This window comes from Triticum dicoccoides, chromosome 4A (genome assembly GCF_002162155.2).
Source record: "Triticum dicoccoides isolate Atlit2015 ecotype Zavitan chromosome 4A, WEW_v2.0, whole genome shotgun sequence".
In the NCBI taxonomy this organism is placed as follows: domain Eukaryota; kingdom Viridiplantae; phylum Streptophyta; class Magnoliopsida; order Poales; family Poaceae; genus Triticum; species Triticum dicoccoides.
The window spans coordinates 622,607,495-622,630,137 of NC_041386.1; the positions used below are offsets into that span (position 1 = coordinate 622,607,495).

General features: G+C 44.2%; 1 protein-coding gene and 5 non-coding genes across 8 annotated transcripts; 5 read left to right on the forward strand and 1 right to left on the reverse strand.

Annotated features, from left to right (window-relative positions):
• Positions 1-3,993: 3,993 nt before the first annotated feature.
• Positions 3,994-15,931, reverse strand: LOC119287452 (putative receptor protein kinase ZmPK1). 3 transcript variants are annotated; one of them, XM_037566998.1, is made up of 7 exons: positions 15,504-15,931; positions 15,316-15,406; positions 13,327-13,732; positions 12,184-12,252; positions 11,272-11,534; positions 11,097-11,188; positions 3,994-7,524 (listed from the first exon to the last, which is right to left on the reverse strand). In XM_037566998.1, exon 7 carries the CDS (start codon positions 6,740-6,742, stop codon positions 4,229-4,231), a length of 2,514 nt encoding a protein of 837 aa, XP_037422895.1. In that variant the 5' UTR covers positions 6,743-7,524; positions 11,097-11,188; positions 11,272-11,534; positions 12,184-12,252; positions 13,327-13,732; positions 15,316-15,406; positions 15,504-15,931; the 3' UTR covers positions 3,994-4,228. The 3 variants fall into 3 exon arrangements, with proteins under 3 accessions (XP_037422895.1, XP_037422896.1, XP_037422897.1); XM_037566999.1 differs by lacking the exon at positions 12,184-12,252; XM_037567000.1 differs by lacking the exons at positions 13,327-13,732; positions 15,316-15,406; positions 15,504-15,931 and having other exon boundaries at positions 11,272-13,304.
• TRNAC-GCA lies at positions 7,904-7,975 on the forward strand. The gene has a single exon. It is a non-coding gene; the product is annotated as a tRNA-Cys (tRNA).
• On the forward strand, positions 8,549-8,620 carry TRNAC-GCA. Its single transcript has one exon. It is a non-coding gene; the product is annotated as a tRNA-Cys (tRNA).
• TRNAC-GCA lies at positions 10,143-10,214 on the forward strand. The gene has a single exon. It is a non-coding gene; the product is annotated as a tRNA-Cys (tRNA).
• Positions 11,744-11,815, forward strand: TRNAC-GCA. Its single transcript has one exon. It is a non-coding gene; the product is annotated as a tRNA-Cys (tRNA).
• TRNAC-GCA lies at positions 13,948-14,019 on the forward strand. Its single transcript has one exon. It is a non-coding gene; the product is annotated as a tRNA-Cys (tRNA).
• Positions 15,932-22,643: the final 6,712 nt, after the last annotated feature.

Genomic DNA, 22,643 nt, shown 5'->3' on the forward strand with positions numbered 1-22,643 from the left:
TAGTCCAGTTTATGACATGGAGGGCCCGCTCGTCAGTTTCACGTGGCAAAAAAGAGTCAACACTATTATGTAAACAGTTAAGCTGACCGTTATGACCAGGTAGGGCCCACATGTCACCTTCTTCTCCTATGTCTCCCTTTTCTCTGTATCCCATCGAGGATCCCTTTTCTCTACAGTAGTCCACCACGCTCGCTATAGTGGCCGGACAGTTGGTCGCCTGAGTACTGCTATCGGCAAGAAGCCCGCCCACACCCCCGCCACCGCCTCATGCTGCTTCCAGACGGCGCCCAACCGCTCCTTCTTGCTCCCAGCTGGCGCCCAGCCACCCTCTCATGCACCGGTGACCTTCCTACTGCTCTGGTGGCCTTCCATGCTGGAGGGCGCCGGAGAAGAAGCCCGCGTGGCCGCACATGAAGAGGAGGCGCTGCAAGCTTTGGGCCTTGCTGACGCCGCCCTCGTCAGCCTTCCTTTTAATTGGAGCTTGTGCTTAGCAGCAAGCAACAACAACCGCGATAGAGGGCAACAGCACCACAACGACATAGCCAAGGCCACAACAGCCACGACCTGTCACCAACACGGTCGGCCGGTGCAACCACGACCAGTGCCAGCACAAGGACCCAATTACTTCTTTAAAAAAGTTACAGGGACTCTATTGTTTTTTTCAAAAAAGTTAGATGGACCTGATTGCTTTGTTTAAAAAGTTACATGGACCCGGTTGCTTGTTTTTGAAAGGGGCCTACATGTGTGCTTCCCATGTCATAACAGTCAAAGCTGACGGTGTTGACTTTTATGCCATGTCAGGCGGGGGCCAACCTTGTCATAATCACGGTTAAATGTTAACGCTTCAGTCACTAGTGTTTTTTTCAAACAGTCAACCAAAATAGCAGTGTCTTTTTGAGAAACTAAAGTAAGTGGTAATTTTGTACTAACGCTAGCCCCAAATGTGGTATTTTATTTTATTTTTTGCTATTTACTCAACTTGAATGGTGTCTTGGCCAGCAGTGCCTGTGATCTGGCTGTAGAAGGAGCGAACGGGGCCGAGCCATGTCGATGTGCTTCCATCATGCATAAGCACACTGCACATTTTTAGTCTCTCTTTTATGAACGGATCTCCAAGCAAGCTCGTGTCCTGCCGCTTAAGTTTCACTGATAGTGAGGACTGGTACCTTTTTGAAAGAACCAACGTATCGCTGGCATTCATATGGTACCTTTTTGAAAGAACCAGCGTATCGTTGGCATTTATATATTAAGAAGGGAGAAGATAGCAAATGCGTTCATAATCAATTGATCATGGTAGTTTTACAGGACTTGGGTGTGAAGTCACCCTAAAAGAGCTGGCGGTACGCTGAAAGTGCAACTATTTCTGAGTGGTTTTGGTAATTATTAACAATATATAATTCATTGAGCTAATGCTATTTCAAGATAAATATTTCAGGAAAACTCAATGATTGGCAATGCCATGGATTAAGAATATGGACCCCTCAAAATGCTAAGGACAAAACATTGACTCAAGCTCTAAAGCTCAAGACTCTACATTTTACTTTTAGTGATCCAAGATCACATTGAGTTCATAGAAAAAGTCAATACTATTAAAAGGGTATGAGGTGTTGCTTAATGGGTTGCTTGCTCAAAATGTTTAATGATACGCTCAAAAACTCTCAACCACTTTCTCATATCCACATGTGTCCCAAACCAAAAGTCAAACTCAGCCCCGCCGAAACATTCCATCCGGCGCCACCGAGTTCTCTTGACATAGCCACTGCCACAAACCCTAGTCATTTCGGTCTCACCGACAGGGATCTCGGTCTCACCGAGATGGGATTGCAAACTCTATGTTTCCCTTCGTAACGTTTAGGTTCAACCAAGATGAGCGATCGGTCCCACAGAGTTCGCAATGCAAACTCTCTGTTTCCCCTTCGTAACATTTCGGTCTCACCGAGATGAGCAAATCGGTCCCATCGAGTTTGCCTGACCAACTCTTTGGTTAGCCTATTACCAAAATCGGTCCCACCGAGTTTGTGTAATCGATTTCACCGAGATTACGTTATGCCCTAACTCTAATGAAATCGGTCCCACCGAGTTGACATGTCGGTCCCACCGAAAACCCTAACGTTCACATTTTGAACTAAATCGGTCTGGCCGAGTTTCATTATTCGGTCCCACCGAGTTTGGTGATTTGTGTGTAACAGTTAAATTTTATGTGGAGGCTATATATACCCCTCCACCCACTCTTCATTCGTGGAGAGAGCCATCAGAACATGCCTACACTTCCAACATTCATTTTCTGAGAGAGAACTACCTACTCATGTGTTGAGACAAAGATATTCCATTCCAACCATATGAATCTTGATCTCTAGTCTTCTCCAAGTTGATTTCCACTCAAATCTTCTTTCCACCAAATACAAATCAGTGAGACAGAGTTGAGTGTTGGGGAGACTATCATTTGAAACACAAGAGCAATGAGTTTATCATCAACACACCATTTATTACCTTTTGGAGAGTGGTGTCTCCTAGATTGGTTAGGTGTCACTTGGGAGCCTCCGTCAAGATTGTGGAGTTGAACCAAGAAGTTTGTATGGGCAAGGAGATCGCCTACTTCGTGAAGATCTACCCTAGTGAGGCAAGTCCTTCATGGGTGATGGTCATGGTGGGATAGATAAGGTTGCTTCTTCGTGGACCCTTCGTGGGTGGAGCCCTCCATGGACTCGTGCAACCGTTACCCTTCATGGGTTGAAGTCTTCACCAATGTACAATAGCACCACCTATCGGAACCACGCCAAAAATCTCCGTGTCTACATTGTGTTTGCTCCCTCCAAACTCCTCCATTTACCTTCATGTGCAATGTTTTACATTCCGCTGCTATATAGATTTGCATGTGTAGGTTGATTGCTTGACTAGTGCTAAGTTGCTAAAATCTGCCAAGATTTAAAATTGGGAAAAGGTTAGATTTTTATTTGGTCAAGTAGTCTAATCACCCCCCCCCTCTAGACATACTTCCGATCCTACATGCGCTCGTTCGCTTCGGATGTGCAGGAACTCCGGGTTCATGAACAAGCACCAGCACGGGTCCTCCCGGCTTGCTGCCACGCCTTCCACCCGGGCCGGACTGCATCAACCCGTCGTTGTGTTGCCAACCAACATGTGGTTGGATGGTTAATGGGACTGTAGTATCTCCAGCCCACCAGGGTTCAAATTCTGTGATCGCATTTATTTCAGAATTTTCGGCAATGCGCATTCAGTAAGAGGAAACGTTCCCGTCGACGATGAGGTGCCTACGGTGACTTCATAAATTTCAAGATGATATGCCAGCTCGGTTTTTCGAAGGTGCTCATAGGGATAGGGTGTGCGTGTGTGCGTTTATAGAGGTGAGTGTATGCGTGTGTATATGAGCGATTGCGTCTGTACTGTGTTTAAGAAAAACCCGTCGCTGTATCTGGCTGATCTCATCGAGTCCCCCTGCTCTCCCCGCCGGCGGCAAGGGAAATGTGCAGGGTCGTCGCGGCTCACAAAGTGCTCGACAAAATGCCTGCCACGGAGAGAGAAGAAGAAGATATGACGTGGCATTGGAGCTGACTTTGACCGCCATTTGGCAAGGCAAAGTGAGATTCAAAACTGGGGATACATCAGCCCTATGTCTTGTTTTGGACGGCCCATGTCCTGTTTGAAAACATGAGGGAAATGTAGCACAACATTTTTTTGAAGGACCAAATATAGATGCTTTGCATAAACTTTAGAGAAACAAAATAAAATTCTTCAATTGAACCGCAAAGTCTACATTATCTCTGATGTAATCATTTTTGCAAACCCTCCATAAAAAATCAATTTAAAATAATCTAATTAGGATACACATAAGTAATGCTATTAAAGGCGAACAAAGCTGGACGCGATCTTGACATCTTCAAAATGTAACTCATGGCCTAACCACCTTTTACTCTTAAGGCTGGAAATCAAGATACAACACACTGATGGCAATCATACACATGGCCTCACATGTGCAACTACCCCGTCTTTCACTTTATTGCTTACTAAATCTGTCCCACACTTATGTATTAGCATCGATCTATTACATCTTTTTAATCAATGACTACGATTAGAAAAAATATCATAGTTGTTCCACATTGTTGCACACATACATCCTTGACCTTACAATAAAATATCATCACTTTATTTAAAACATACTAACAAAATCAAATTACTAGTACTACTTTTGCGCAAAAAAAAATTACTACTACGACTTATCATCTTCATGTAATGATAGGAGAGTCTGAACAACAGATTCCATGGTCGACCTCTTTCTTGTATCTTCCTCCAAACAAGAAACGACCAATTTTATTAATGTTCTAGCCTGCACATAGCTGAATTGCCCACCCAATTTGCAGTCCACAAATTCATCGATCCAAGATTCATCACTTCCTTCCAGTTTATCTGCAAGCATTGTCACAAGCTTCCTGAGCACCATGTGCACCTCTGCATCTGAACCGACGGTCAACTCCGATACTCTGCTTCCAGATAAAAGCTCAAGAAGCATGACCCCGTAGCTATACACGTCGACTTTCGACGTGATAGGGCGGCCGGAGATCCACTCAGGAGCAATGTAGCCTGTGGTTCCTCGGACATGAGATGTGTTCTGGTTGGACACACCTCGGTTTAGTAACTTTGCCAACCCAAAGTCGGTGATCTTAGGCTCAAAGTTTTGGTCCAAGAGTATATTCTCGGGTTTCACATCACAGTGAATGACCCATTCTAGGCACTCATGATGAAGGTAGGCTAACCCTTTCGCAACACCTAATGCAATATTGAACCGTTGCTTCCAGTCCAACAAGATGTTGTCACTGAACAAAATGCTAGCCAGTGAGCCATTCTGGACATATTCACAAACCAACAGCCGGTGAGATCCTTCCGAACAAAACCCCCATATTCTCACTAGATTCATGTGGTTAATCCTAGCAATCACACTCAGCTCAGCTTGGAACTCTTCTTTGCCCCGACTTACATGCTTCAGCTTCTTCAGAGCAACTGGTCTTTCATCTTCTAAGACACCTTTGTACACCACGCCCGAGCTTCCCCTTCCCAGCTCAACTTTGAAATTCATTGTTGCCTTCACAAGTTCTCTGTAACTGTATCTTCTGAAATGACTGGTCATCACCTTGTATCCTTCCTCGGTCGCCCATACTTCTGATGGCCTAAGCTCTCTTCTCAAAACAAAGAACCATGTGAATGCTATGAAGGAAACCTCAACGACAAAAAATGCAACTATGAAACCGTAGAAGTAGAGCCACTTTGGTTCTTCCACATCGGTGTTATGCGCTTCTAGAATTGGTGGTATGCTCATTTGATTGCAGTCAAGATGAGGTGGTGCAGGATCAAACACATCGGAGCGAGGGAAAATTGTGTTCGAAACATTTACCCTGGCAGGAAGCTTGAGATATATTGTCCGCGCATCATTTGTTGGGTAGGTCCGTCCACTGAAAAGACTAGCTTTTGGATAGCATGAGGATGTATCTTCCTGGTACTGAAAGCCTTTGCAGGTGCAGTCATTCATGCAGATATTCCTACAATAATAAAAGGAAACCGAGAGCAAATGTTTCTGATCAGAGCCCCAAAAATCTGTATGCTTGAGTTTCACAAACTTCATAGGTTCCTGATGATCACATGTTATGTTGACAATAGCGCTGCAGCCTTCAGTCCAATTACCCGGGTTGCTCATCACATAGCCTGGTGCACACGAACATGTAGGTTTAGGTGAGTAGTGACAGATTCCATTAGGACCGCATAAGCCGTGGACGTTGCAAGGTTGAGACATTGCTGCCATTGAAACTGACCATGACCCATCTAAGTCATTCAAGCTATATAACCGGAGATTACCATCAGGATCTAGAGTTAGCCTTCTCTTAATCCCTGGTCCTGCATCACAGGCCACCAGTGGCTGGCCATCAGCAAAATCACTCGACCCAAAACTCCCATTACTGTCCAAAATCCCCAGTCTAGTATTGTTATACTGGTTTCTATTATCCTCATAGAGAGTCTGGTCAGGGTCTGGCCAGTATATATCCGAAACTTCAGGAATGTCATATATAAGTGACAGTACCGAAAGATCGCTGAAACGGAATATGTAGTTACCAGAATCATGTGACCGGGTTGTAGGCACTAACTTTGTAGAAGCAGTGAAGTGTTGCGTCGGCAGTATAGTGTCCGTGGGTGAATCAAAACTCTGCCATATTGTCTTACCATTGGTAGCCTTCAAGATAAAATTCCCAGTATTCAACAGCTGAGCATGCTGAATATTTGTGAAGTTGCCACCAGCTTGCCACACAATTGTGCCATCATAATCTATCAGGAACATATTGCCATCTCTCTGCAAGGTCAGGACTGACCTTTTGACATGGACAGGGCGGTCGTGATTTGCACTCCACACGACGGTTTTGTCTGCCGCCTTGGAGTACCATATCGAAAATGTGAAGGCGTTGGTGTAGATGCTGTAGAAGCCGCAGGAGAAGGTGCCATCCGGTGATTGCAGCACGTCGGTTTGGAAGGCTTCGACGGCTAGAGAGGATCCCAACGACAGAGCGTCATGTGCCACAGCTCTTGAAAATAAGAGCAGAGCTATGGAAGTGGTGGCAAGCAGAAGTGAAAGAGTAGGAGCCATGGTTGCAGAGATGGTTTCAGCTATGGCAGCACAAGTACTACTTGTATACCATAAATTTCTAGGTGAGTGCATACAGAGTGCTTCAGTGTCACCCATGTCAACAGACAAGAGCTTTTCAATGCAAGTAGACCAAGTTCGACTTTTGCGGCCGCCAAGCTTGATGAAAAGTCCTCAAGGAGAATGACACATCTTGGACAGATGAATAAAGACAATGTACCAGGCTTATAACTCTCAATCAGGGTGGGGTCTCCCTTATCCATGTACAGCTAAGCTGATGTGCTTTGTATTGATATTTTTGTACTTAACACTCAAAGGAATTGACCCGGCTTCAAGAGTGAGAGTCAGGTCAAAACAGTCTATTTCATAACTGTGATGTTAACTTGCTTTTTTTGTGAATAAATGTGAACTTGCTAATACGTGGAATAATACAAGCGACATCCGCTGCAAATATGGAGAAAGTTGAAAAATACTGCGTTGGATACCAAGATGCCCATTTGCTTCTACTTTGTAACGTGTCTTGTCCAAATGACAAGAATTTAAGCTTTTCTTCTCTAGTCTGATCAGCTTTGGTCCTAAGATCCTCCTACCAGTACAAATGCCATTGTTTCATCCTTTTCAGGAGGTATAACTATGAAGGCACACCGTTTTGAGATCTCAAGACATTCAAGGTCCGACAGATCCTAGTAAATGGTTACTACAGTGTTAGGCATATCCAGTGGATCCGGGTACAGAGTTACTAGGATGTCCTGAAAACTCCCCATTTTTGTGTTTTTTACCGTTTTCGTCGGTTATAGTACACCGTTTTGCGTCTCGGAACAATCCTTGTTTTCACGTATTCTCGCCATTTTTGTGGGCAATGGCACACCCTTTTTGGTACCCTGCACCGATAAACATGCAAGCATAGAAAATGGGAGATGCAGTCATATCAGATCATTGTTTTATTATTAATCCGGAAGAAAAGACTCAGAAAAAAAATCATGTCAGTAAAAAGGCAAGATGAGACGAGCAGTAGCATAAAAACTCTAAACCATTTTTCCAAATACCCCCTCCGTCCCACAATATAAGACGTTTTTGCAAGTTAAACATCTTTTATATTAAGGGACGGAGGGAGTACATTGCAACAGAATATCAGTGAAAATATGCAACAGAGACAGTCAAATATGACACGAGACCTTTAGCACCCAATATTGATACAATGATACTCACAGCTCATCGACGCTCTTACAAATATTTAGGCTCGAATTAAACAACAACAAAGGGTCCATAGCTCAGTGGTAGAGCAATTGACTGCAGATCAATAGGTCACCGGTTCGAACCCGGTTGGGCCCTATTGTTTTTTTCTTTATATTTTTATTTCCTTTTTCAACTACTGTCTTGTCCTTCCACACTTTCTTCGCAAGTATTACTTCTTTTTTTACCATATATCTAGCTTTATTCCTTTTCATTCATTATGTATTTTTGTGCATGTCAATTCTTTCACAGGATTGTTATGCTTACATTAGAATTTAGATGGTTACCACTGTTTGAATAGTTATCAATTACTTCAAAATTAAGGTGATTATGTATTATACTCTGTGGAGCATGATAGACTGATATATGTACTTTTAGACATGTAGGAAGAACATTTCTCCAATTAGGCCCCTTCAAAAGAATCTAAGAATAGGCAAACCCAAAAATAGCTTGTTACATAAAAGCTTGGCACATGGAACTGATATGAGCATGTGTAAGTTCATAACTAGCATTCTAATCCATTATATCCATATACAAACTGATGTTCAATTTCCATTCATAATACAGAGTGAACCAAATAATATTTAAACACAAGGATATGTGTGCATGCACCGTCTATCTTATTGCTTGTGTAATTATATATTTATTAGGGTCAAATGCAACAATATCAATGGGTCCATAGCTCAGTGGTAGAGCAATTGACTGCAGATCAATAGGTCACCGGTTTGAACCCGGTTGGGCCCTCTATGTTTTTTCCTTTTTTTAAATTTCTATATACTGTCTTGCCCCTCCACACTTTCTTCTCAAGTGTTTTACTCCTTCTTTGCCATATGCTTAATTCCTTCTGATCCGTTATGCATTTTTGCCATGTCGATTCTTCCTTGAGAGAATTGTTATGGTTACATGCAATAGATGGTTACCACTATTACTATTTGAATAGTTCTCAAATACTTCAAAATTAAGGCAATTATGTATATTATGTGCAGCATGATAGACTAATATTATGTATTTTTAGACATGTAGGAAGACCATTTATCCAATGAAACCCCTTCAATCTAAAAATAGTTTTCATAACCCAGGAACTGGCAATCCATGAGCACAGCCGTAAAGTACGTGCACCTAATTTGCGATGGCACATACGGTTGATATGCATATGTGTAAGTTCCTAACTAGCGTTCCAATGCCGTTCTTTCATCCTCTACAAGTTAGACGTGATCTTGCCCGCGCCCTTGTCAGGGAGTTCCTCCGGCGGCTCCCCTTCGTTAATGACCTCGGTCGTCAGTGGTGAGGGGGGTAACCGGACCCACGTGTGTGGATAGTTTTAGGCCAAAGTAGCTTAGTTTCAAGGTTGTTCATCGTCTTGGCTTCAGCGTCGGTGAATAAAGTTTCTTCAGATCCTACTCCGAGAAGGCGGTCGGGCCTATGGTTGGGGTTGGATTTGGAATCCAGTTTGTTCAAGTAAGGATGGTATGACGGTGGCATCCTCGCGGTGAACCTATGTCCTCAGGCTTCGCCATTGTGACGGCGTTTTCTCCAGTGTCGGCGCGGAGCTTGGGAGGTAGTCCAAGGACGGATGCAGATTGTGGTCTGCATCGACGGCATCTGAAAGATAGTGGGTCGTATGCTAGCTTTGTGGTACGTGGATGACAGGTATGATTTCCTCCTCCGACGTCTTAGTCATGTGGGGGTGCCAGATCTGGAGTTCGATGGCGTGTCCAGGTGTTGCCTCAATCTGATTTATTCAACGGTAATGGTTTCGCCTTTGGCAAGCCACCTTGGAGGTCTGTAAAGCTGCATATCAACGATGGAGCCACGTCGAGCTCGGGGTGTGGAGGTGATCCGTCAATTTTTTGTTTGATGGTTGTTGTGGTGGTGCCAAAGACAGATGTCGGGCGTTGGTGCCAAGGTCAAAGATTTCTTCGGTCTTGTTTGTAATTTTACTCCATGGCTAGTGTTTCTTTGTTCAAAGGCTAGTGTTTCTTTGTTCAAAGGCTAGCGTTCTATTATTTTCAGCTTTGGCAGGTCAGTACGTACGTGGCTTGTACTATGGTCCTTATGATATAAATAAGACACGTACTACCATGCAAAAATAAACACTAGCATTCTAATCCATATCTAAATCTCTAAGGATGCAAGCTGATATTCAATTTGCATTAACAATACATAGTGAACCAATTGATATTCAAACACAAGGATACTAACCCATAGCCAATCTTATTGTTTGTGTAAATATATATATACTAGGGTAAAATGAAATAATACTAATGGGTCCATATCTTAGTGGTAGAGCAATTGACTGCAGATCAATAGGTCACCGGTTCGAACCGGGTTGGGCCCTTGTTCTATTCTATTTTTTATTTCCTTTTTCAACTACTGTCTTGGCCTTCTCCACTTTCTTCGCAAGTAATGTTCTAAGTGCGTGTTGTTTCTTCTTTCTGAGAACCGTTGTGCTTACACTAGATGGTTACTGCTATTCGACCAGTTCTCAAATACTCCAAAATTGAGCTTATTATTGTGTGGAGCATGGAAGAGCAATCTACGCATTGTTAGACATGTAGCAAGGAACATTTCACAAATCAGGGCCCTTTAAAAAGAATCTAAGAATGGTCTACACAACCCAAAAGTGGTATGGTAGTATGAGCAAGTTGAACTTGATGTAACATACACCAGTTCCCTGTTTTGAGTTCATAAAATCCCAAGATGCCCCCACATGTGATATCTTCACTTCTTTATAGACCAAAATATTGATGGAACTGTGAAATAGGAAGACAAGAAGCTATTCTATGTTGTTACAAGAGCAGATTGTTGCCCTCATATTGCTTGAGCAGCTAAATCTCAATAAGCAATCCAGTATACCAGATGCTCTTATATTTCTTTACAGAGGGAGTACTAACTAATTAATCAAATTTTTGTAAGCTATACATCATCTCGTGTAAAGAGGCATATGGCGTGAAACAATATTGGTATACAAGCTCGCCTTTGATTCACAACTGAAACAGGTGAACCCAACTAAGTTGTGTGCTAATACTTAATTTCAGAGGAACTGTGCAGAAGCAATAAGATGGAACAAATGAAACCATATGGTGTGAAACAATATTGGTATACAAGCTCGCCTTTGATTCACAACTGAAACAGGTGAACCCAACTAAGTTGTGTGCTAATAGTTAATTTCAGAGGGACTGTGCAGAATCAATAAGATGGAACAGATGAAACCACTTACCCGGAATGGGCAGAGAGGGGCACGCTAGCTTTCATCCAAGCATCACTGTCAGACGACACAAAAACCGGCACCTCACATTGTTGGTCAGTGCCCTGCCGATAAAACCCTGGAGAACAGTAAGAACAGCTATCGCTTTTACCCCTACAAGGTGTAAATAATGAGTCAAGGGGCATACACGAACAAGGTGTCAAAATTGATGGCCGGGAAGCGGGCTTCGCCACGTCGCGGTGGGGAACAGGCAGAAGAGCACGGGGGGTCAGCTTCCTGGCCGAAGAGCACAATGCCCGCGCCCTGGGAGCCGAGGAGGCGGAGCCCGAGCGCGGCCCGGACACCGGCGTAGTGGTCCTCGAGCAGCGTGGGGAGGCGGAGGAGGAGGCGGGCGAGGCAGGGGAGCACGTCCGTGAACCATGAGCACAGCTTGAAGTATGTGTACCTAATCTATGATGGCGCATACAACTGATATGAGTATGTGTAAGTTCCTAACTAGCATTCTAATGCGCATCTAAATCTGTAAGGATACAAAATGATATTCAATTTGCATTCATCATACAGAGTGAACCAATTAATATTTAAACACAAGGATAGAGTGACCGTCTAATTGCTTCTCTAATTATATATCTATAAGGGTCAACTTAAATAATATTAATGGGTCCATAGCTCAGTGGTAGAGCAATTGACTGCAGATCAATAGGTCACCAGTTCGAACCCGGTTGGGCCCTTTTCTTCCTCTATTTTTATTTCCATTTTTAACTACTGTGTTGCCTTGTGTCCACTTTCTTCGCAAGTATTTACTTCCATGTTCTATGTTTTAACCATATCTAGCTTTATTCCCTTTTCATATGTTATGCATTTTGGAGAACTGGTCAAATAGCGGTAACCATCTAGTGTTAGCAAAACGGTTCTCAGAAAGAAGAATCGACATGCCCAAAATTGAGCTCATTATGTTGTGGAGCATGGTAGACCGATCTATGCATTATTAGGCTCATACTAGAGAACATTTCACGAATCAGGGCCCTTTAAAAGAATCCAAGAATGGTCTACACAACCCAAAAGTAGTATATTACATGAAAGCAGTTCATGGGCTCACCTTGAAGTGCATTTTTACCTAATTTATGATAGCTCATGCAACTGGTATGAGTATGGACCCAAAGCATGCCTGCCAGGGGATGCAAATTTGAAAACAAATGAATATTCTAAATAGGCCTTCGTAAAAGATACAAAACTGAATTGAAACAGTTTTGACAAATTTGCTCGGCAATCCTCAGATGCCAATCTAGAAACTACCCCCATCTCTTTGAATACATCTTCACCCTTACAACGTGTTTGGCAGTTTGAGGGAAAAGGCATGGGAATTTTTAAGTGGGAGTTAGCTGAAGGATTAGGCATGAAAAGTAGACTGTTAATCCCAATCCCACGTTTGGTTTGGAGGTGGGAGTTAGTCGTGGGAATCTTGTTTCCGTAGCTTGCGGAGTGGGAGCAACAAACATGGCGATCGGCTTTCTCTCTCTCATTTCCCATTCCCTCATCCAATTACTAGGCCCCGCGTGGGAAGAGATATGTGGGAGTTTGACCGGCAACTCCCTTTCCCCGTTCATCATCAATTCCCATGTCCTCCAATCAAACAAGGGAATTTCAACACTACGCCCTACTAATTCCCATTCCCTAATACTACTTCCCCCGAAACAAACAGGCTGTTATGGTTTAGCTGTTGATATTTTCTTGACACTTTTCTACCATAGGCATGGTACTATGAGCAAGTTGAACTTGATGTAAGTGTAACATACACCAGTTGCCTGTTTTGAGCATAAATCCGAAGATGCCCCTGGGGATGCCTAGGGCAATGGAAGGGATCACCTAAAAAGGGGTGATATCTTAATATTAATGGAAATGTGAAATATGAAGACAAGTACCTAGCTGTTCTACGTTGTTACAAGACCAGATTGTCGTCCTGATATTGCTTGAGCAGCTAAATCTCAATAAGCAATCCAGTATGTATGCTACCCGGAGGTATCACATTCTAGGATGGATGCGACCAGATTACTAACTAATTAATCAACTTTCTGTAAGCTATATCGTCTCATGTAAAGAGGCATATGGTCTGAAACAATGTTGGTATACAAGCCAACCTTTGATTCACAACTGAAACAGGTGAACCCATCTAAGTTGTGTGCTAGTTAATTTCAGAGGAACTGTGCAGAAGCAATAAGATGGAACAGATGAAGCCACTTACCCGGAATGGGCAGAGAAGGGCGCGCTAGCTTTCATCCAAGCATCACTGTCAGACGACACAAAACCGGCACCTCACATTGTTGGTAAGTGCCCTGGAGATCAGTAAGAACAGCTAATCGCTTTTACTCCTGCAAAGTGTAAATAATGAGCCAAGCGGCATACGAGAGCAAGGCGTCGAAATTGATGGCCGGGAGGCGGGCCTTGTCACGGCTGGCGCGGGGAACAAGCAGAAGAGCACGGCGGCGAGCTCCTGGCCGAAGAGCACGACGCCCGCGCCCTGGGAGCCCAGGAGGCGGAGCCCGAGCGTGGCCCGGGCGCCGGCGTAGTGGTCCTCGAGCAGCTTGGGGAGGCGGGCAAGGCAGGGGAGCACGTCGGCGAACCATGAGCACAGCTTGAAGTATGTGTACCTAATTTATGATGGCACATACAACTGATATGAGTATGCGTAAGTTCGAAACTAGCATTCTAATGACTATATAAATCTGTAAGGATACAAACTGATATTCAATTTGCATTCATAATACAGAGTGAACCAAATAATATTTAAACACAAGGATACGAGTGACCGTCTAATTGCTTGTGCAATTATATATTAATTAGGGTTAATTGAAATAATATTAATGGGTCCATAGCTCAGTGGTAGAGCAATTGACTGCAGATCAATAGGTCACTGGTTCGAACCCGGTAGGGCCCTTTTTTTCTTCTATTTTTATTTCCTTTTTCAACCACTGTCTTTGCCTTCAACACTTTCTTCGCAAGTATTTACTCCCATGGTCTAAGTTTAACCATATCTAGCTTTATTCCCTTTTCATCTGTTATGCATTTTTGGGCATGTTGATTCTTCTTTCTCAGAACCGTTGTGCTTCCCTTTTTTTCTTCTATTTTTATTTCCTTTTTCAACCACTGTCTTTGCCTTCAACACTTTCTTCGCAAGTATTTACTCCCATGGTCTAAGTTTAACCATATCTAGCTTTATTCCCTTTTCATCTGTTATGCATTTTTGGGCATGTTGATTCTTCTTTCTCAGAACCGTTGTGCTTACACTAGATGGTTACTGCAATTCGAAGTTCGAACAGTTCTCAAATACTCCAAAATTGAGCTTATTATGCTGTGGAGCATGGTAGACCAATCTACGCATTGTTATTTTTTAGACACGTAGCAAATAACATTTCACGAATCAGGGCCCTTTAATAGAATCTAAGAATGGTCTGCACAACCCAAAAGTAGCATTCTACATAAAAGCTAGAACAGGCAGCCCATGGGTGCAGCTTGAAGTACATTTCTACCTAATTTATGATGGCACATACAACTGGTATGGGTATGTGTCCAAGGCATGCCTGCCAGGCGATGCTAATTTGAAAACAAATAAATATTCTAATAGGCCTTTTGTAAAAGATACGAAACTCAATTGAAACAGTTTTGGCAAATCTGCTCTTCACTCCTCAGATCTCATTCCAGAAACTACTCCCATCTCTTTGAATACATCTTCACCCTTTGTGGTTTAGCTGTTGACATATTCTTGACATTTTTCTACCATAGGCATGGTGCTATGAGCAAGTTGAACTTGATGTACCATACACCAGTTGCCTGTTCTGAGTTCATAAATCCCAAGATGCCCCCAGATGTTGGGGGGAAATTAATGTCGTTTCCGCGGATGCATAGGACAAGTAGCTATTCTACGTTGTTACAAGACAAGATTGTTGTCTTGATATTGCTTGAGCAGCTAAATCTCAATAAGAAATACAGTATGCTACCCGGAGGTATCACATTCTAGGATGGATGCTACCAGATACTGACTAATTAATCAACTTTTTGTAAGCTATTATATCATCTCATGTAAAGAGGCATGTGGTCTGAAACAATGTTGGTATACAAGCTCACCTCTGATTCACAACTGAAACAGGTGAACCCAACTAAGTTGTGTGCTACAGTAGTTAATTTCAGAGGAACCCTGCAGAAGCAATAAGATGGAACAGATGAAACCACTTACCCGGAATGGGCAGAGAGGGGCGCGCTACCTTTCATCCAAGCATCACTGTCAGACGACGCAAAATCGTCACCTCACATTGTTAGTCGGTGCCCTGCCGATCAAACCCGGAGATCAGTAACAACAGTTAATTGCTTTTACCCTGGAGATCACATTGTTAGTCAGTGTAATTAATGAGCCAAGGGGCATACGCGAACAAGGCGTCGAAATTGGTGACCGGCGGTGGGGGACAGGCAGAAGAGCACGGCGGCGGGCTCCTGGCCCAAGAGCACGACGCCCGCGTCCTGGGGGGGCAGGAGGCGGAGCCCGAGCGCGGCCCGGGCGCCGGCGTAGTGGTCCTCGAGCAGCTTCGGGAGGCGGAGGAGGAGGCGGGGGAGCACGTCGGCGAACCAGTCCCGCGTGTGGGCCCGCAAGAGGAGGTCGTCGAAGAAGGGGAGCGCCGGGAGCGCGGTGCTAAGGCAGGATCGTGAGCGCGAATCCCTCGGCGGCGCGCGCGGGGAGCGCCGGGAGGGCGAGGGCCTGCCGGAGGTCGTGGAGCGCGCCGGACGCGACCCGGCTGACGTCGGGGCCGGGGGACAGCGCCCTCATCTGCTCCTGCGCTGCCGCCGGCCAGAAGAGCGCCCCGCCGCGCGGCACCACCGGGATCGATCGCAGGTCGCCGCGCGCCTCCATCATCTCCATGGCTGCTGCTCTCTCAACTGCTTTCCCTTCTCTCTCTCTCTCTCGCTCTTCTTCCTTTTTTTTTTTGAGCGATAACACAACCGCTTCCTTTTTCTTTTTTGAGAATACACAACCGCTTCGTAGCTTCGCATGCTTGGGCCTTAATTTTTTTCTGTAGCGACCAGACCTCAAACAGTCTGATCTCTGTGCTCAGGTGTCATCCCTGGATCAGTAATGCTGACACCACACAGTACATCGAAGGATTTATAGCAGAGTGGCAATCACACACTTATTACATCGTTGTTTCAAAGAGACTTATTACAATAAATATGGCTTAAGGCCATATAGTGTCGAAAACAGCGGAAGACTTGGAAGGTAAATGGGACCATCAACTCCAACGGCATCACTGAGTATAGGGCCACGACCTAAAAGCACTTTACTCGTCGTCTGAAAAGTCTGCAACATAAGAAGTTGCAGCCCGAATACGGGTCAGCACATGGAATATGCTGGCAAAGTAACACATAGAGAGTAATGGAATGAAACAGCTATACTATATGCATATATGGCCGGTGGAAAGCTCTATGGTTACAGTTTTGCGTAAAGCCAATTTTTCCCTACTGCAAAGGAATAAATTTATTTAACTATCATGGTGGTTGTGAAACATTGAGAATGGTTGACAGCATTCTCAATCCCAATTAAGTAATTAAAACCCAACAACATTAATTAGAAGTAACATGTTGAGATTCACGGGATATTCAAGAACTAGATACTCAAGTTGTCCATAACCGGGGACACGGCTAATCATGATTAGTTTGTACACTCTGCAGAGGTTTGCGCACTTTTCCCCACATGACTCGATCGCCTCCGTTTGTTTTCCCGCACTACATGGTGTTTGAGAAACGGATGACCGAGACATAGTCTTTCAGAAGCGCTAGCATCTTACATGTGGGGTAGACCGTACCACCTACAACTCCTACATCTGCTAGTCCACCCCGTAAGAGTTCGCACAACTTAGTCAACTATGCCAGAGCCCACAGTAGCATGTGGCTGCACACGGAAGTTTCTAGCATGAATTATCTTATGATCCCTTTGAGCCTGGGTGGCGGTCCGAAAAAAAACAGGCAAGTCCTGATAGACATCAGGTGCCTCAATCCACCCAGATGTGTGTTTAAGTTGCCACCTTAGATAAACCATTAAAATTATCAACTCACATCTGTCATGGATTTCACTCACCCAATCCACGTCTACTAGCATAGCATGGCATAATAAGCAAACGTAGAAGTAACTCCCAAAGGTTTGATAATAAACAGGTAATAGGTACTACCTCATCTACTTCCTATCCCACAATCTAATTAGATCCTAATCATGCAATGTGAAAGGATTGATCTAATGCAATAAAACTGGGTTATAGAAAAGGTATGATCAAAGTGTTACTTGCCTTGCTGATGATCCGCGAGACCTAGGGTTTCGAAGTAACAAGCGGCGCAATCCCGGTGATCTATCGCAGACAAACAACAAGCATACAATAAGTACTCATCTAATGCACAGGTAAAACTCGAACAAGGGAACGAACCAGAAAGTTCAATTTAAGAACTCCGATTGCAAAGAAAGAAAGAACCGAACAGACGGCGGAAAAACAAACGGCGGAAGAAAACAACTCGGTTCTAGCAAGTTGAAACTAGGTAAAATTTTACCGGGGCAAAAACTTGTTTAAGTTGATTAGACGGAACGGCGGTTTCGAAACGAAACTCCAGGCGCTTGAATCACCTAATTCCGATAAACGAGCGAGAAGAAAGACTAGAACGAAGATCGGATCTGAGATCACGATCGCGGAATAAATCCGACGAAAAGAAAAGAAGAACGATTAAACGAACGGGCGTCGTTAACCGGGGAAAAATCGGTGATCACGTTCATTGAGACGAACAGTCCGAAAGAAGAACGAAAACCGATCTAGGGTTTTCGGAGAAAAAGACCGAAACGAAAAACCGATCTAGAAAACCGGAACGGTTTAGAAAAGAACCGGAAAGAAAACGAATCGGAAGAGAAGAAAAGAATCGGAACAATTAGAAGAAAACGATCCGAGGAAAAGAAAAGAGACGCGGCGCGGTACCTCCGGCGAGGTCTTCAGTGAGGGGCTCCGCCGGCGGCGGCGTTGGGCGGCGGCGGCGGTGGCGTGGGTGAGGGGCGGCGGCGGTGTAGGCAAGGCGCGGCGGCGGCGGGTGACGCAGGGCGCGGCGCAGGTGAGAGGCGCGGCTTGGGTGGTGTGGGGCTTGGGGAGGAGAGGGGCTTTTGATTTGATGTGTTTAGAGAGGGGGTGCTTGGGTATTTATATTGGGGAGGGGGGTTTATTTGGGGTAGGGGACAAGAAATAGACTAGAAATAGGAAAAGAAAAACGAAACAAGGAAAGGGGAGGGGGCTAACCGACCTAAGTCCCGCTGGGACTCGGCCAGGGAGCGGCGGCGGCTGCCTGGGCACCTGGCGCCTGGCGCCTGCGCTGCGCGCGAGGGGAGGGGCCGGCTGGCTGGGCCTTTGGCCCGGCTGGCCTGGCGGGAGGCTCCTTTTTTTTAAATCGGTTCCGCGCAGAAAAACAAAAAGAAAATCTAAACGAACTCCGAAAAATCTAAAGTAAATTTTCCTCGACTCCTAAAAATGAGCCGAACAAAATGAACTTTTCTCCGGGCCTAAAATGCAATTTTGAAAACGCGCATTTTTCCCTATCCAAATAAAATGCAAATAAAACTCCGGCAAAAACCAAAATTGATCTATTTATTAAATCTTCATTTTTCCTAAATTTGGGAAAGTCATATTATTCCCTCTCTCATATATTTTGACACCGGAAAATAATTGAAGATAAAATAAATAAATCAAATGATCCTCTTTTCAAAATTTGAGAGAACTCAAATACGAAAATAACGAAATCTCCAACTCTCTCCGAGGGTCCTTGAGTTGCGTGAAATTTCTAGGATCAACCAAAATGCAAGAAAATATGATATGCATGATGATCTATGTATAACATTCCAAATTGCAAATTTGGGATGTTACAAACCTACCCCCTTAAGATGAATCTCGCCCTCGAGATTCGGGTTGGCTAGAAAATAGGTAAGGGTGGTCCTTGAGCAAATCTTCTTCTCTCTCCCAGGTGCCTTCATCCTCTGAGTGGTGGTTCCACTGAACTTTGCAAAACTTGATAACCTTGCTGCGAGTAACTCTGCTGGCATAATCGAGAATCTTTACTGGCTTCTCCTCATACGTTAAGTCGTTATCCAACTGAATCGCTTCGAGTGGCACTGTATCTCTTAGCGGTACTTCCGCCATTTCGGCATGACATTTCTTCAGCTGAGAAACATGGAATACATCATGAACTCCTGACAGTCCCTCTGGTAATTCCAACTTATAAGCGACTTCTCCCATACGTTTGCAAGATCTTATACGGTCCAACGAAACGCGGTGCTAATTTTCCCTTAACTCCAAAGCGCTTAACTCCTCGAAGTGGGGATACTCGAAGATAAACTCTGTCTCCGGTTTCGTAAACTGTCTCCTTGCGTTTAGAATCTGCGTAGCTCTTCTGCCTGGACTGGGCTACCTTGAGCCTATCGCGAATCAACTTAACTTTCCGTTCAGACTCCTTAATCAAATCTGGTCCAAAGAATTGACGGTCTCCAACTTCGTCCCATGACAACGGTGTCCTGCACCTCCTTCCGTATAAAGCTTCGAAAGGTGCCATCTTCAAACTGGTTTGGTAACTGTTGTTATAAGAAAACTCCGCATACGGCAAGTTATCGTCCCAACTAGAGTCATAATCTAGTACACAAGCTCTCAACATATCTTCCAAAATCTGATTGACTCTCTCGGTCTGTCCATCTGTCTGCGGATGAAAAGCTGTGCTGAACTCTAGTCTGATTCCTAAAGTTTCATGCAACTGATTCCAAAACTTTGAGGTAAATTGGGTTCCTCTATCTGATACGATACTCCTCGGAACTCCATGCAAACAAATGATCCTAGTCATGTAGATCTTTGCCAACTTAGCACTGGTGTAAGTGGTCTTAACTGGGATAAAATGTGCTACCTTCGTCAAACGATCAACTACTACCCATATCGAGTCATGGCCTGCTTTCGTCCTGGGTAGTCCTGTGATAAAATCCATGCCTATCTTATCCCACTTCCATTCGGGTATCGGCAATGGTTGTAACAATCCTGCTGGCTTCTGATGCTCTGCCTTTACTCTTTGACATACGTCACAAACTGCTACATATGCTGCAATATCCTTCTTCATTCCGGTCCACCAGAATGTTTCCTTCAGATCCAAATACATCTTGGTATTCCCTGGGTGAATCGAATACGGTGAATCATGTGCCTCTTGCAAAATCAACTTCCTGATCTCCGGGTCTTTTGGCACATAAACACGGTCCTCAAACCATAGGGTATCGTGCTCATCCTCACGAAATCTCTTTGCTTTTCCTTTGCTCATTTTCTCTTTTATAGCAGCAATCTTCTTGTCAGATTTCTGAGCTTCTCTGATCTTATCCATCAATGTTAACTGAATCTCCAATGCTGCTACATAGCCTCTCGAAACTATTTCCAAACATAGCTCACGAAGGTTTTCTGCTAACTCCTTTGGTATTTTCCCCGTCATTAGAGTATTGACATGGCTCTTACGGCTCAATGCGTCAGCTACTACATTAGCTTTTCCGGGATGGTAATGCAATCTCATGTCATAATCCTTGATGAGCTCCAACCATCTCCTTTGTCGGAGGTTCAACTCCTTCTGAGTGAAAATGTACTTCAAACTCTTGTGATCCGTGTACACCTCACAATGATTTCCAATGAGGAAATGTCTCCACGTCTTCAATGCATGCACTACGGCTGCTAACTCCAAATCATGCGTGGCATAATTCAACTCATGAGGCTTCCGTTGTCGTGAAGCATACGAAACAACTCTTCCTTCCTGCATAAGCACTGCTCCAAGTCCTCGACGTGAAGCGTCGCAATACACCTCATAATCCTTGGTCTGATCTGGCAAAATCAATACCGGTGAGGTGACCAAACGTTTCTTCAACTCCTGGAAACTAGCCTCACACTCCTCAGTCCATTTGAACTTAGTATCCTTCTTCAACAACTCCGTCATAGGCTTCGCAATCTTTGAGAAATTCTCAATAAATCTCCGGTAGTATCCTGCGAGTCCAAGAAAACTCCGGGTCTCTCCAACTGTCGTCGGTGATTCCCATTCGGTTACGGTCTCAATCTTAGTGGGGTCAACTGCTATACCTTCTCCGGATATAACGTGTCCTAGGAATCCAACTTCCTTCAACCAAAACTCACATTTGCTAAATTTGGCGTATAACTGATGTTCCCTTAGTTTCTCCAAAACCAAACGCAAATGTTCCTTATGCTCCTCTTCATTCTTTGAATAAACCAGGATGTCATCAATGAACACTACGATGAACTTATCCAAAAACTCCATAAACACTTTGTTCATCAGGTTCATGAAATAGGCAGGTGCGTTAGTCAATCCAAATGACATAACGGTATACTCATACAGTCCATATCTTGTGGTGAACAATGTCTTAGGTATGTCCTGCTCTCGAATCTTCAATTGATGGTACCTTGATCGCAAATTGATCTTGGAAAACACTTTAGCTCCTTGCAACCGATCAAACAGATCGTTGATCATTGGTAGTGGGTACTTGTTCTTGATGGTTACTTCATTCAATCCCCGATAATCTACAACCATCCTTAATGATCCATCCTTTTTTTCCACTAGAAGTACGGGTGATCCCCAAGGCGATGAACTTGGGCGAATGTAACCTTTATCCAATAACTCCTTAATCTGATTCTTAATTTCCACCAAATCCTTTGCTGGCATCCTATATGGTCGCTTCGATATTGGGCATGTACCTGGCAATAACTCAATCAAAAACTCAATGTCTCTATCCGGTGGCATGCCTGGCAACTCTTCGGGAAATACATCAGGAAAATCCTTTACCACTCGTACATCCTCTTGCACAACTCTTGTTAGGCAGTTTACTTGTGTCCTGTTTGGCATATGCCGGGATACATACTTGATCCTTCTTCCTTCTGGTGTGGTAAGCAAAATTGACTTACTAGCACACTCAATATTCCCTTTATACTTTGATAACCAATCCATGCCTAATATTACATCCAATCCTTGAGATTCCAATACTATTAGGTCTGAGGGGAACACATAGTTACCAATCCTTAATGGTAACCGATCACACCATCGTCTAGCCGTATACTCCGCTCCTGGTGAGCTTACTAACATGGGTGACCTAAGGGCTTGGGTTGGCAGGTTATATTTATCCACAAATCCCCTTGATATGTATGAATGCGATGCTCCAGTATCAAAAAGAACGAGTGCAGTAAATGACTTAACCAAAAACTTACCTATTACTGCATCGGGCTGATCTTCAACCTCCTCCACATTAATGTGGTTCACCTGTCCCCTATTGAAAGGGTTCGGCTTCTTCCCAGAGCTTCCATTGCCATTTCCATTCTGGCCTTCAGGACATTCATTGGCATAATGTCCGGTTTTGGAACACTTGAAACAGGTGACTTGACTCAGGTCTCTCTTGGTTGGGGTCGATGGGGTGGTCCGGTTCTGGCCGTTGCTTCCTCCATTCCCATTACCATTCTTGTGGCTATTATGGTTGTG